The 15,742-nt window shown below is 36.2% G+C and overlaps 2 protein-coding genes across 2 annotated transcripts in view; both read left to right on the forward strand.

Annotated features, from left to right (window-relative positions):
• LOC146000523 (dipeptidase 1-like) overlaps positions 1-15,742 on the forward strand; it is a 196,932-nt gene that overhangs the window by 107,829 nt on the left and 73,361 nt on the right. The gene's annotated exons all lie outside the window — the stretch shown is intronic.
• LOC146000136 (uncharacterized) lies at positions 5,765-14,151 on the forward strand. Its single transcript, XM_083137477.1, has 3 exons — positions 5,765-5,898; positions 7,995-8,539; positions 14,015-14,151. Exons 1-3 carry the CDS (start codon positions 5,765-5,767, stop codon positions 14,149-14,151), a joined length of 816 nt encoding a protein of 271 aa, XP_082993603.1.

A 15,742-nucleotide genomic window follows, 5' to 3' on the forward strand; every position in this document is an offset into this window, starting at 1 on the left:
ATGCAGGCGAAAGGAAATGGAAAATAATTAACGTTTGTAAATTACACGTAGGATTGTGCACGAGTGCACTCTTGCTCACACATCACATTCTGCTATGAGCCAGCGTATTTAAAGGTGCTTGAAGACTATGGGCAGATCTTTTCATGTCTGCAGGTTTGCCTTGGGAAAATTCAAATGCCTAGTTTCAATACATTAATTAATTTAACTTTATTTGGGATTCTATGAAATTATTTGCATGGAGGTGCATATAGAAACGTTCATTTCATCATGTTAACGTTTGAAAGCAACTGATATAGTCTGACCGTGGGCAATAGTTGCTTCGGCATTTCAAAACTCTGCTGCATATGCATGTGTGGGGGGTAGAGGAGTATTTTATTTCCTATTTCGGCAATTTTACGTAGCTTTCCTACCTCTTCAGTTATTTACTATGTTGAGGTTGAATAGATATTGGGACAAACTCAATGGTACGTCCATACCTTAGCCAGGGTTTCAAATAGCAGCTTAGCTGATCAGTCACGGAGCAGGCAACGACTTTAGTCTTTACGGTGTTCTTCAAGCAGCAATTTTAGTATGGTGTCTTGATACTAATTTTTTCATGGCCATTATTTTGTTGGCCGTGACGATATAAGTTGTTATTGAACATGGTATCTAAAACTCAAAGTTTGCTGATTTACGTGAATGCTGAACTCTTACTCCAAATTGAAATGAATGCAATACTCCTTGACTACTAAAAAGTGATAGCGATACTTGAAGTGAAGGTCGGCTTCCCCGATGTCGCAGTGGTAGCGTCGTCGCCTTGTATTCCAGGGGTCCCGGGTTCGATACCCGGTGGAGGCACACAGTGGTTCGGATCCAATTTTATAAACTGTAGGTTCAGTTCCGATTAGCCTTACTGTGCATAAAGTCTGACTCTTAAACGTGACTCAGTCTTACAGATAAGAATTAGAAGTGGAAAAATGTCGATTTACTTCAAATACCCTTCAGAGGATTTTTTTTTTTTTAACAAAACTGAAAACCGCATTTTTGTAGTTACGTTCGTCTGATTCCCGTAGGACGATAGGTGAAATACGTTTCCCGAGAAATATTTGAAAGGAGTTGTGTTAAGATGTCAAGCATGTAGCCCACAGCCATGCTGTATGATGAAAGCATAGAGGATAAGCCCCACACTTAATCTAGGTTCACAACAAAGATAGCGACTGAGAGGCCTAGCGTAATGAAAGGCAAGGAAAACTGTTAATCATTGGAAGAGACAATGAGTTTCATGTTTAGATCATTCTATCATATGTATAATTAATGAAATTGCTTATAAAAATAAAAAATGGTACAAAATGCTTCAAAGTAATTGAAAATATCGTCTCCAGGAAAAACCGAGAAAAGGAATACGCCCATTCAAACTGCAAACCTCGATTTGCATACTATATAGAAGGAATTTCCACCACATACTTGAAATTAGTTTGAGAAAATCTAAAATACGAGGAATCCCTATTCTCGTGTTGCTATTTCCTGTCAAATAAGAGGCTGTTGCGGTCTACTTCCGCGCTATACATTGAAGAAACAACGCTTTATACTCCGAAGTAGATACCAATGGTTCATGGACGCCCGCATTTTTTTTCAGGGAAGGGCAAGCAAGGTAGTTTTTTCCAGGGGGGGGAAACAAGGTGCATGTCCTACACCATAAGTGTTGTCTTTTAAAAAAAAACATTACTTTAATTTGAAGTTATGTTCATGCAATAATTAACATATATTATTGTAGCTGAAATGACATTATATGTGTGATATATATATATATATATATATATATATATATATATATATATATATATATATATATATATAATTTTTGGTTGACTTTCATTTTCCAGGGGGGTCGTCCACCCCTTGCCCCTCTTTCGGACGTCCTTGCAAAGGTTCTATTTTTATTTCGCGTCTACCACTGTTAATCGCGATGATAAAGGATGCGATAGATGATGGAAGTGGTATAAAGACAATATCTTCTAGTCCAGGTTCTAATCAGACTTTAGACTTCGCATTGTATTACGCTAATTAATTTGCCACGGGATCGGCTACTTTGTGTTTGTCTGCTCATCAAATGATTAATTAGTTATTCAAACTCTATAGGTAGCAAAGCGATATAAAATAACGAAACTGAAAAAATCCACTTGACGTCTTGTAGTACTATCATCAACCTACAATTTCATGCTCACAAATCCACACAGGAAACTTCTTGTGGCATTAGTTTTGCGGAATGGCCTTGGGAAATAAAGATCGCCCATTTCCTTGTTCAGCTCTAGACAATTCAGGTGCCTTATCGAAGCTGCTCTTGAGCACGCAGGGTTTCTAACCTACTTCGCCGTAATTCAGTTGTTGTATCTTGATCAATATGCTGCATTGAACATTCCACTCAGAAATCCCATCCTATTCAACAGGGCGAGCTCACTACCATTCACGATTTTCGTCTGTATAAAGTGTGAAAAAGAAGAAATTTTCAGAAAACTCGTGTCTAATGTATTTCATTCTTTGATGTTTGTGTACAATTTGTAATACTATTAGTAATTGTAATACAGCGCGTCATTTTACTAGATATTCAACTAGTCTCTGTAGAAATAAGACAAAAAAGGAAGGAGGCTACTTAATGAAAAGGTGCAAACTGCTAATTTATAAATCTAAAGTCACGAAAAGAGTTCAGTCAAGGTCACGCCGCTCACCTAGTCTTGCCAGTAAGTAGACACATCCATATTTCGTTTTTGACGAAAACACGAAATGTGAAATGACATGCTGTAATGTTAATTTTTCATGTTTCTGAAAGGTGAGGTGCATTTTCCTACCCTGTTTCGTAACGAAATGATCTGCAAAATAAGAAATACTCCTAAACACAAAATTAGTTTATTTACCGATGCGATACTTTCTGAAGTTTGAAATATCCTGAGTTAGGTAATTCACGGAGAAATGATTAATTCTGCTGTAAATATTTGAGAAGCATAAATTGACCCCTTTATACAGAATAGACTTAATACTCTCGTAACTACATAAATGCGTAGCGTTCCAACAGAACTGATATGCTACGAATGTACTATAAGGGATATACTTATTTTGTGTAATAAGTGCAGTTTTTTAATCAAATTTAGGATTATATTCAATTTGTCATTTTATACACCACTTTTGATCAGATTTTTCACCGCTATAACAACGAATTTTTATTTTATTTAGCGCATTTGAACCCGAAAATTGTACCGAAATTTTGTATTATTTACCAAAAATATATGCCTCTTCTACCAATAAGCAACAATTTCAGCTGACGCAATCAACCGCATACGTACAGTGCGATGCACTAATATTGCTCGGCAAATTGTCCGACTATTTTCGTTATTTTTCTCGTACATCCTATGTGTTTTAAGCGATGGATTTTTATGTATACTGGTGCAGAAGTTGTCAACAGCTTGTTTTGAGTTTTCTTTTAATTCTTGAAGCTCTTATTGGGTCAAATAAAATGCACTAACATGGTGATGGACAATTTGCACGGTAATACTCATGGATCCCACTGTACAACGCGCGAAGTGTCGACTGAGCAGCTAAGATGTGTGGCAACCCTGTAGGACCAGGGGTGTGGAGGAGACAAGGGGAAGCTCAGACTTTGACTGGACTGTTTTCGTGGAGAGAGCAATCGTGGGAAATTCCTACTATCCATTAGCTAGTATATCCATATAAAATTGCGGAGGATGGTTACATTCCAACATTCCAAGTAGGACCTTTATTCCATCACTTGAATTGTTTAGTAAAATTTATTATTTTAATTCGTATATGCAAAATTGGACTAAATTGATCAATTTGATGGAGTGGTAAGTTAAATTTTACATTTGGTACATACATTATATTTCGTCAGAAACCAAATGCTTTATTGATGGCGTTGCGGGCCAAAACTGAACGTATGAAAATATTTCAGATCAAATTGTGACTTTACTGGAAAGACAAAATATCAGGTTCAGGAAAGATTTCCGTGGGTTGTAGTTTATAAAACACACACCTCTGAATGGGTGTCCAATATGTCCAGGATTGAATTGCAGTAATTGGTTAATATCAAGGAAATAGCGTTTATAACAGGGCGAAGCAATTAATGACCTAAAAATAAAATTTTAAAAATATATCATTTGTTATTAATTCCTTAACAGTTGATGAGTTAATTTTTGATAAATTTAATGGATAAGTGTAAAATGTTTAAATTTACTACAACTTGTTCGGAAAATGGAGTAATACACACTGTTAGCAGCAGTGAGATTAATGCAGAATTGGCAAATACGTGAGATTTAAAATCATTTTTTTTAAAAAAATAATTTTATGTTGTATTGTTACAGAAGACAAAAGTTGCAATGGCTTTTCAGAATAAAGCTGAAGTAATATGATCAATAAACACTTGACGGAGATTCTAAAATAAAAATGATTGTCTGCTAGTAAAGACGTGTACAGTACGATACACAAGTATCGTGTGGGAAATTGACAAAGATTACTTTTGTTAATTTTTTTTCTTGCATCGTGCGTGTGTTTGAGAAATAAATGCTTGTGTAGAGATTCAGTTGCTTGTCTGGCGCTTTGTTCAAATTCGCAACTCTCATTGGGTAAAACAGAACAAACGCGATGATGGATAATTTGCTTAGTAATTAATACTTATGCATCGAAATCAGCATGGAAAAGCTCCTCTATACTCTCATTGAAAGAACTGAAAGATACTGAAAGCAGTGTGTCCTAGGTTTACTTCAGTCAGCAAGAGGACATTATCACATGACAAAATTTGAAAAATAAGGGTAAAAGATATTCAATTAATAAAATGTCAAACTCTACAAAAAATCTTCAGAAAACTACTATAAATGTTCAAAATTACCTAGAATTGACAAAAGTTACTTATCATTACTTAAGCATTACAAATTCAAAGCAAATTTGCCTGAACAAATTGGCTTTACTGAACAAAGTTTTTACGCACATTGTTCTTGCATTGGAGCAATCTTTGCATCCTTTTTTTAAAATTCAAAATCAAATTACTTGTTCTATTATTATAGTAAAAAGAGCAAAAGTGTGCCCATTCATCATATCACTCATCCCCAACTTCGCAATTAGACAAAATTGGCAGAAAAGCGAAGTAAAATATACTAAATCAACTCAAATGCATATCCCAATCATTGACTTTCAATTTTTCCCAAAATCTCAAAATCCATAAGCACAACTTTCTCCCTATAACCTGTAGAGTTTATCTAGAAGTTAGGCGAGCTTATACCGCAAATTAGTCTTGTTCTGTCACTTATCACCACGCCCCCCTCTATAGTTGCCTCCAGCTCGTTGTCCTGTAAATTCTCCACACGCATTGTAGTCTAGCTTTCCCCATGTTCAAGAATTTCGACGTATTTTATATTGGGGAAGGTCCACTATGTGTAGGGTATTCTATAGTATTTTAATCAGGCGTAAAAAGTGATGGGATTCCAATTTGTGACTAATCTCCATACATTAAGCATATTGTTATATAATGACAGTTAGTGGTCTCCATATATTTACGTATATGGGTATATTGTACGAATACACAAACTCGCACATAGATTTTACTTTGATATTAATTCTTTCAGTATGAATAAAACTATTTTCTTTATAGGGAGATCATAGTGGTAACCTAGAGAAACATATCAAGCGGAGGCATCAAGATAAGCTGTCATTTCTGCAGAAGAAGAAAATGAGAAATGCTATCTCTAGTAATCCGAAAGCCAATATTCTCCTAAATGTAAAGATGACCGCAGACATCCTCAGGCAGTCTTGCATCCGACTCATCTCGGAGCACGGACGTCCTTTTTCACTGATGAATGACCAAGCATTTCAAGATATAGTGAATCCTCTTTTGGAAGCGATGCCAGCTTCTGACAGGTGCGTATTTTCATCAATGTCGTCTGATTGTCCTTTACATGTATTCCTTAGTATGTTCACATTGTATACGAATGAAATTATTTTCATTGTTAGTAACGGACAGTCTTAATCAGTGTTCGGAAAGTTACTCGAGTCAGTTGCTTGGTTCAAAAAGTAGGTTCGGTGCAGCTACTCAATTTAAAGAATAACTTACTTTTGCAGTTACTTTCTGTTGGATATTTTATTGCGAAAAATTGAACACACCCAATGATCATTAATTACAAGAAAATAAATATTTAAGAAATTTTATTTTGGATTTTATGTCTGTGGTATGTCATCGCATTGTAATATTATGACAACAATCAAGATTAAACCAAACACTGAAGTTTTAATGAGCAACTAGAAATGACGAATTGCAACAAAGCGTGGATGTCCTAAATTCAAAATGGAACGAAGCCCAGCTTTCTTGCCTTAGTAGGAGATTCCGAAAAAAAAAAAAGGAAACAAAAGCGTCCAGAAAAGAAATAGTTGGAAGCTAAACTACCCCTCTAAGAGAAAGGCCCTTAAATCAATTTGACGTATACAAACAAGACTAATTATTCAAATGCCAACAACTCTAAGCTGATTTTTCAAAGGATGACGCTTGGTCCGCGCATAGTCCATCGCAGCTATTTCTGGCTTTCAAGACAGAACCCACTCCTTAACTAGCTCAACTACTGTCCTCGCGTAGCTGGGCAGGACTGAAATTTTGGAGGGCTCCCACCAGGAATTTAACCCTGGACCGCTAGCGCCAAATGTTAAATCACTAATAATTTGGCTACGCGGGAGCCCATAGTTGAAACAGTGTTGCCAAATTTAACTTTTTCCCCCAACGCTACAAATTTTAAAGTTAAAAATTTGTCTTCAAGAATAGTAAAAGTAACGTCATAAAGTTACATCTATTGCAAAAATGAAACTCTGCTACGGTTACAGCTACCTTCTTTAGTTAGAATTCCTTAGAAATTCATTTCAGGTTACTTCAAATACATTGATTTTATTGATCCAGCCTCATGTAATGAAGGTAGAGAGTTCTGTATATCCTTACAATGTTTAGAAGGAATGCAATTACGTTAAGTTAGTTTTTCACATAACTGTAAAACTAGTTACTCACTGACATAATCATGAGTAATTTCAACTGCAACAGTTACTCTTTGAATAAGTAAACTAAGTATAACTGTCTGGAAAAGTAATTTTCTGAAGACTGATATGTATGAGACACATTTTTTCATCAAATGATATTTAACACACTTTTGTACACTCAAACAAAACTAATTAATATAAAGTTTTCAAATATTATGTCAAATTTTCCTCAATTTTACAAAGTTGTTACATATACAGTGCGTTCGTTTTAAACTCTTATAACACAGGTTAGGTCGGAATATGTAATATAAATACTGTATAATTGTCTGCATGCTAGACGTTACGGGACGAAAATGCCGGCATCTGTCCCATATCACGTGCTAACTCTGCGCAGAGACAAAACAAACTCACTGTACTCCATATGCCTAGAGACAGGTTATGCTAACATTCTGTAGCTTTCCAGTGCTGGATGGAACTGAGCATGCAGTACAACTTATTTAGATATCCCCTATATACTATTGTTAATATATTTTAGAAAATAAAAAAAATATAGGTGTCACATATATCCTTTTCACAGCCTTAGGTATATCTGAATGAAGCAAAAAGACCTATTGCCAAAGCCCAGTGCTGTGACCAGGGAGGGTGGTGTTATAACTTCCTCATTAGTTCAAACTTTACTAAAGAGCGTTGATTGCATCAAATAACACTGTTTATTGCATGCAAGCTGCGTTAGTTTCTAGACACACTGATAGAGGTTAACCTATTATGGTTTTAAATAACAATCTTTTTCACTTTCACCAAAAAAGTGTTCTGCTTTCTCATATTTGTAGCATTTGCCTAGTTGATGAAAGCTTGATAATATAATTAATTCATACTATTTGAAAAATATTTTTAAGAATTTTAATTCTATTTTGGGTTTGAAACAAATGTCTTGAAAATTTCAAAAATCAAGAAACAACTTATCAATTAAGGATTAAAGCAAATTTTATTCTCTGCAGGTTTATCGTGAACAAGGAAGGTGTACGGAACATGCTATTCAGTCAGGCCCAGCAGATCAGAGAAACAATACGCGGCGAAATGGAGGGAAAATTGATACATCTAAAAGTTGATTCTACTTCGAAAAATGGACGATCATTCTTTGGTGTCAACGTCCAGTTTGTTGTAAATGGGGCTCTCCAATTGCGTACTTTGTCAGTTCAAGAGTTATTTGTGTCTCAAACAGGTAGCAATTTGCGTTACGAATTGTTGAACATTCTGGATAAGTATAATGTGCCCGTGGAGAATATATATAGTTTAACTACAGACACTGGAGCAAACATGATTAAAGCCGGGAAACTTATTGGGGAAGATCAAGAAACAAAGATGTCTAATATTTCTCAAGACACTTACGAAGATGAAGATATTGAAATGGAATTGACGAGTAAAGATTATCGTCTCCAATCCGTTCGTTGCGCGTCGCATACTCTTCATTTAGTCGTGAATGATGCTCTCAATTACATTCCTGAAGTTAAGGATATTATTGTGACATGTCAAGCAGCATGCCGTGTCTTACGATCGCCTACAGCACGGCGTCAATTGAATGCAGAATCACTGCCGGTACCATCCCTTGATGTCCCGACAAGATGGAACAGCACAAATGATATGCTCCAGTCACTTTTTACACTTAAAAAGTTCATAGGGGATTACTATCAAGAGCAAGTTAAAATAAAGCAAGAAGACTGGATATACATTGAGGCTATTTTGACGTCACTGGAACCAGCCAAAGTAGCCACAAAGAGGCTGCAAGAAGAACAGCTTCTACTTGGCGACTTCTACGGGATATGGCTGGAGTGTCGCCTTAAAACATCAACAATCAACACAGACCTTGCACGCCACATAGTAGAGGGCATGGACAAACGAGAAAAACAAGCATTATATGTCAATAACGAAGAGAGACTTCCATCATTATTTGAGTATCCAGGATTTCTTGCTTCTATTTACATGGATCCCAGGTACTTTTCTGTTTTAAGTGAAGAAAACATCCATGTGGCGAAGGTGTATCTCCAGAAGTTGTGGTTAAGACTTGAACACATGAAATCCTTATCAGTGTGTGGAGAGGTAAAGAAACAAGAAGATTCCAGCACTGAAGATGATGACAGTGACCATGTCACAAACTACTTAAAGAAACAAGATTTATTGCGGCGGAATACCATATCTGCACCAAAGTTTAATATTGCGTCATTATTGGACACTTACTTTGTTTCAACTCGAAGACTGAAAAGGACTGAAAATGTTCTAAATTTCTGGGAAATTAGAAAATCAAGTTGTCCCGAATTGTACATTTTGGCTTGTATTGTTCTCTCTACTCCTGCAACACAAGTTAGTGTCGAGAGACTCTTTTCATCTCTGAAATTCATACTAAACCCACTCAGGTGTAATATGGCAACCGAAATTATTGATGACATACTTGTTATTAGAAATAATTATATTTTCATGAAAAAAAATCTAACTAAATCTTCATTAAAAAGCAATCTCAGAAATAGCAGCACAGAATTGACTACAAACATTGTAGCAAACTTTGTGGAATCCAATGATACACCACAGAAAGATCTTGTACAACATGTTGAAAATGTGGGGAATATTACTGTCTAGATTAATAATGTATATAATTACTTGATTTTTTTTTGTGATCTTATAGTTCATTATACATAAGTAGCTGTAACCAAAGAAAATCTTTTCAGAGGTTCCATAAGAAGTAATTTAATTAAAAGAACAATTTTGCTCGTACTTGTTTAATGTTTCCTAGTAATTAATACATTTAGTTTTGAGTAGCTGTCTTACCTGTTCACAAAATTGCACAGATATACTGATGTTATACAAGAGTATGAAATATATTTTTATTCATGTCAAATTTGTGGAATTCTGTTTAGTTTTAAATTGACACCTGAAGGAAATGACAGTGTATTTGCTTTGTTTTGAAAGATACAAAATTTCTCTAGTTTTTTAAGTAATAAGGTCTTTTTTTTCCTTGTTTTAGAATTTACCTTGGAATGATTAAGAGAATAATAAAGATATTCAACAAAATTTTAAAAACTGTTTCAATATATACTTTTCAGAACCTCCGTTCTATTCTTATGCTTATACAGTACGAATGCATACTTTAAATATATGTATATTTACATTTTTTTAACAAAAATTGAGCTTCGATGTTGTAGGGAGTTGAATATATGGCAAATATTGTTATTCCTTGGTTGGTGAACAAATCCTAATTTTTTTTTATTGTATTAATTCCCATGATATCTATTTCTTTGTGAGAGATTAGTGTAAATTTTTAGATTTTTTATGATAAATTTGACAGCCATTTTAGAATGTACCTCAAAATGTAACATTTAGAGCAAATTACTCAGGAACACCACTCAATAACAGACGTTACTGTTAGCCTCCTAATATGTAACCTAAAATCAATTCTTGTTTTTCAAACACGCTACTTCCTAAGGTTAAGTTTAGTTCTCTTGTTATAAAATTCTCTTAATAAAATATCAAAAAATGGCAACATCATTGTCATTATCTTGTCTAAGTAATTATTGCATGGAATCTGATAAATTATCAAAAGACGCACGCAAATGCAAATTAATGTACATTAATTACCTTGATGGACGCACGTGTCTGCCTGTGTGTGTATCCAAATCAGCATGTTACTTTCTAATGTTCTGGACAATGAGTTTTTGAAGAATGGAAACCGAATAGTCAATCACTCTACTACCAAATCATCCCGTGTAACAGCATGGAATGTAAATGGAGATGACAAATAGCATCCACATATCTTTTGAACTTGACTCATTTTGTTAGAATCAGTCGTTCCACATGTCTTATCGATACCTCAAAAATACTGAACCCACAATTGTAATATTAAAATGGGCTCCAATAACTATCAAAGTTTAATTTTTGCATGGCTGAGTTGGGGTCATGTAAATTCTTGTCCTCGCTAAAGTACAGTATGCGTACGTTGCACAAGACTATATAAAAACAAAGTAAATTTGTTACACACACATAAGTGCGCGCCCGCAATTGCATAGCTGAAAGTCTACTGAACACACACACACACATCAACTTTCGAGCACTAACGATGACCATTGCCATAAGCACAATCTCTGGCGTGTGTCCAAACATGCACTTCTATGTTCACTATCTAGTAGTAGCAATTTATGGTAGAAATCAATGGTCACTAAAAGTGCATGTTACAACGTCTGCCCACACCTGGGAGTTAGGAATGGAAGACATCGCCATTATGTTATTAAGTGTCCTGTTCAAAATGTCCTTACTTTTATTTTTAAGAAATTTGCCAGAGAACGAAGCGCGATAGTTTTCAATTACATAGAAAATGATGCACCCCCTCAGAGGAGTAACCACAAATTCTTGTCTACGGGGGGAGTACTTGGATAAACTATTAATAATAGTAGTAATAATGGCACTATTATTATACGTACACAATTTATATAGCCTATATTAATACATTACATAATGAATTCATTCGCCCCACAACAAAACAAAAAATATGCCTCTGAAATGTGTGCGCTTCTTCTCCCCCAAACAATTGTTCATACATTTAAGACTCAACTGTTTGTAATAGTCTGACGTACTTACTTCTTGTTACTTCTCCCTCTGGTAATTTACAATGCATTACAGAAAATAAATTGCTAGCGAAGCGATCAAGAAAACTTTTAGATCCAAATTTTTGCAAACTGAAAACAATATTGATTTAATATGGCGCAAAAAAATCATGGAGGCCCATGACATTCTCTTTTACATTTTTTTTTCTATTTACATCGTTCGGCGTCCAGGGCTGACTGCCGCCGTCCCCTATACATCGACCACAAGGAAAAAAACCTTGGGACGAAAAGTCCCCGCGCAGCTTTCCCTTCTTCCCTCCACCTCGGGCCATAAGGAAGCATGGTCCACTCTCCCCCTCCCCTACAAGCGGGAGTATGGTGTACAGGAGTCGTGGGTCTGCGCAGGTTGTTTTGCTCATGGTTCCACTATAGCTAAGGGTTTGAAATTGACAAGACTGTAAGAAAAGCAGATATTGCGAGCGAAACGAGCTAGACAATTTTATATAACTTTATTTACATTTGTATAAAGATATAAATCGAAAGGGGGCAATTGCCCTTCTGTGCCTCCTTGCACATGCTCTTGACCGTCTGGAAGAAATAATGCACGAAAGACGTGAAAACTAAATCCGTCTTTGGTATCGTTTTGTCCTGCAACTCTTAGATTCTGCAACCTTTCTTTCCATAGTTCAATGTTTGCAACCTTACCCCTTAGAATTGATTTCCGTCCAAGGTTGAGGCCCAATCTCCCCCCCCCCCCGTGTGGTTGCGCCACTGCACCTTCTTTAGCCGTAGTTGTTTTGTGAACTTTCATTGGCTTAAAAATACTTCATTTTCTTCAAGAGCATAATATAGTTTAATAACCGGCGATAAAATTCCTCTCCCCTAAATTTCTGGATTAAAGTATAATAATATAGGGGCATGGAAATCTGAAAGGGGGGTGCGGATGGCCACCTCTGTCCTTTAGAAAATGTCAGCTAAAAGTATATAGTAATTTACATTAATTATTATAATGGGTATGCAGGAATGCGATAATTTCGAATTCAAGTGGTGTTTCTTGAGGGGGCAACACTATTATCGGGGTAATATGCCCCATGGAAAAATACCTCGCTTCTCCTTCCGTCGAAAATATCTGCAGACGTCCATGATTAGGGCGGGGCATTAACCCCCCCTTTGGACTTCGTGCGCACGCCTATGGCTACTCATTTCTACACTACATGGAAGGTTTATTCAATTTCGAGCCAAAAATGTAATTTTCAAATCAGGGTTTTTAAACGTCCACGAACCCATCAACTAATGGGTTCTATTGGGTTCCGCAACAATACCGGAACCTGTTCTATCACAGTGTAAATTCGGTCCAAGTTGCGTATTGTTTCATTTCAAATATGGAACTTAGACCGTCTTTAAATTGATCCGGAACGAAGGACCCTGTGCCGTATTTCAATTGATCCAGAAAAAAGGTTCCTGGAACTTATTTAAATACCTTAAACATAAAAAGGCTCTTTACGGTCCAGATCCATTTATGCTTGCTAATATTCCCTGCTGAACCTGAATTGAATTGATTTAAAATTCCTGATCCTTTAACAACCCTGGTGGAAATTCATTAATTTACAAACAACCATATTTTTAACGAAACATTAATCCCACACAATATACTGAGTTATTTTTCGCAATGTTCCAATGAATGGCAAGAGATTTGGGCTATTCCTTTTTCTTCCTTGATGTTTAATAGATTATATTTGTCACGCACCTATAACGTTACTAGCAAACATTTGTGAATTGTTCTTTCCTTGTAACGTTAACATCTACCATACTGAATTTATTTACGTTCCTTATGCAGATGGTATGTACCCAACTGCATTTTGTTCCGTTCCGCTACAGTGGTTTACATTTTGTTACATTCCTATGTAACGTTAATTAACCATATTGCCTTTCACTTCGTTCCGTTACGGAGGATTGCATTCATTACGTTCCTATGTACCGTTATTTACTACCATGTTGCATTTCGTTACGTTTTTTTGTAACGCTAGTATATACCACAATGCATTTCGTTACTACGTTCCTTGTATCCTTGTAACGGTAGTATATACCATATTGCATATTACGTTATGTTCCAATGTGCTCATTTCGTTCCGTTCCTTTATAACGTTAATATCTACCATAATACATTTTGTTACGTTCTCTGTAACGTCAGTCTGTAACATATTGCATTTCGTTACGTTCCATGGGTACCAGCAGCTGAACCATACTCTTCCTCCTACAAAATGGAACGTACCGTGTAACGCAAATTGGGTACGTTACGACTCCCTGCTTTCGACATCTGTCCTTCAGCTTCTTAAGTGCCTGCAAATAAAATTATTCCGACTGCTGGTAATGCCACTCATTTGTAGCATTAGTTGCCTCCTGAACATTCCCATTTCGTTGTTCTTTAGGTGTTTTCTTCAAGTGGAGAACAGATGATAGTCAGATGGAGTCAGGTCAGTCGAATAGCGTAAAAAGCCTAAAGAGGTCAGTGTCGCCACTGTTTCACATGCAGTATGTGGCGAGGCATTGTCATGCAACAGGATGACGCTTTTGGAGAGTTTTCACTAACTTTACTGGAGGTGCTGTCATTTTCATTTTGGACCTGACAAACAAAGGGAAGTTGAAATCATAGATAGTCGATTCTTGCATCATTACATTTAGATGAATTGATCAGTGCACGATGCAAATTTCAGCGTCCTATCTATATTTTTCTGGGTAAGGTTCAATACTTATCAGCCTTCCCTCGTACGGAAGTAGGCGTGAATTAATATTTTAGAAAATAAAGCTTTTTCTTAAACGAATAAGGGCGCACAACTGAAATATTTGGGGCGGGAGATGGGGCACAGAATGCGTTAGTTACGCTACTGTGTCTGGGCATTTGTGTTGTTTGTGAATACCCCTCCATTACTCATTACACACCTAATCATTAACCATCCTGGTATTACAAAAATGTTTCAGAAAAGCATCGAAGGTGCTACCTACATGTAAGCCGTAGAATTCCAACTGAAAGCAACGAAGTGTGGAAATTCATAGAACGTGCTGAAAAGGTTGTTGGAATTTTTATACGTCGACAGCGAGGATAATCATCTGTGGAAGTTCCTTTGTGTACTGAGTGCTCTCAGCTTTTAATAGTTAAGCAGATTCTAGTTCTCAACGACAGTATAGTTTTACTTTATTTGAAACAATCAATGAATAAATGCCTTTTATAAATTATGGTAGAAAGTTCGACGCAACCAAATTACGCACACTTTAGATCCAGGATTGTGCAAAAATCTCAGACCTGTTTTGCGCACAGATTTTGATAGAACGTTGCCACTTTGATAGCTTTGAAGTCTGTGCGCAAAACTGTTTGTTTTTTTTAGACAAGAAGAGAGAGAGAAATTAGAAGTAAAAGAGTAAATTTCTTAAGGATTAAATAAAATAATATAATTTGACCAGTATTTTCATACCAATTTACATAATACAGTAAGTCACTATTGATGTTTTCAAGATACAATTTTCATACCAATTTACTCAAACTCAAAAGTTAGGTTTGGTTAGGTTAGGTCAAAGACTGGACAAGAAACACTTCTGTCAATCAAAGCTCGTGACCTTCGGTTCAAATACGGAGATACACCGACCATTACTATCTAGTCCACCAATCAGGTTCATCCTCTATGCCTATCTAATGCTACCCTTCCAGCAAAAACACTTGTAAATCCACACGCAAACACACAAACAAACACAACAGAAGTGAGACCGGCTTGAGAACAGATTTACATCTGACAACATCGCCTCATTTTTTTGTGCACAATCCTGTACATTGTGACAGCTTGTCAACGGCTTATCTGATACCACTGATAAAACCGGAAAAGTGTGCGCAATCCGGCTGTAGCCTGAAAGTTTTAACAGACCTATTTTATTTTCTTGTTGGTGCGTATCCACAATTTTAGTTAAAAGGCTTATTGTCGTTTTGTGTGACTGACAAAAAAGCGTGTGTGATGAAATGCGTATAATTTTAAACATCAATCGATCTACACACGCACAAATACACCACGTACACATATATAAATACGATGTGCTTCTTGTTATTCGTTACCCACTATAGCATGACCAGTTTTACGGTGGGCGCCCTACATGCTGGCAAGGGAAGTGGG

This window comes from Lepisma saccharinum, chromosome 16 (assembly GCF_977018435.1).
Source record: "Lepisma saccharinum chromosome 16, izLepSacc3.1, whole genome shotgun sequence".
Taxonomy (NCBI): domain Eukaryota; kingdom Metazoa; phylum Arthropoda; class Insecta; order Zygentoma; family Lepismatidae; genus Lepisma; species Lepisma saccharinum.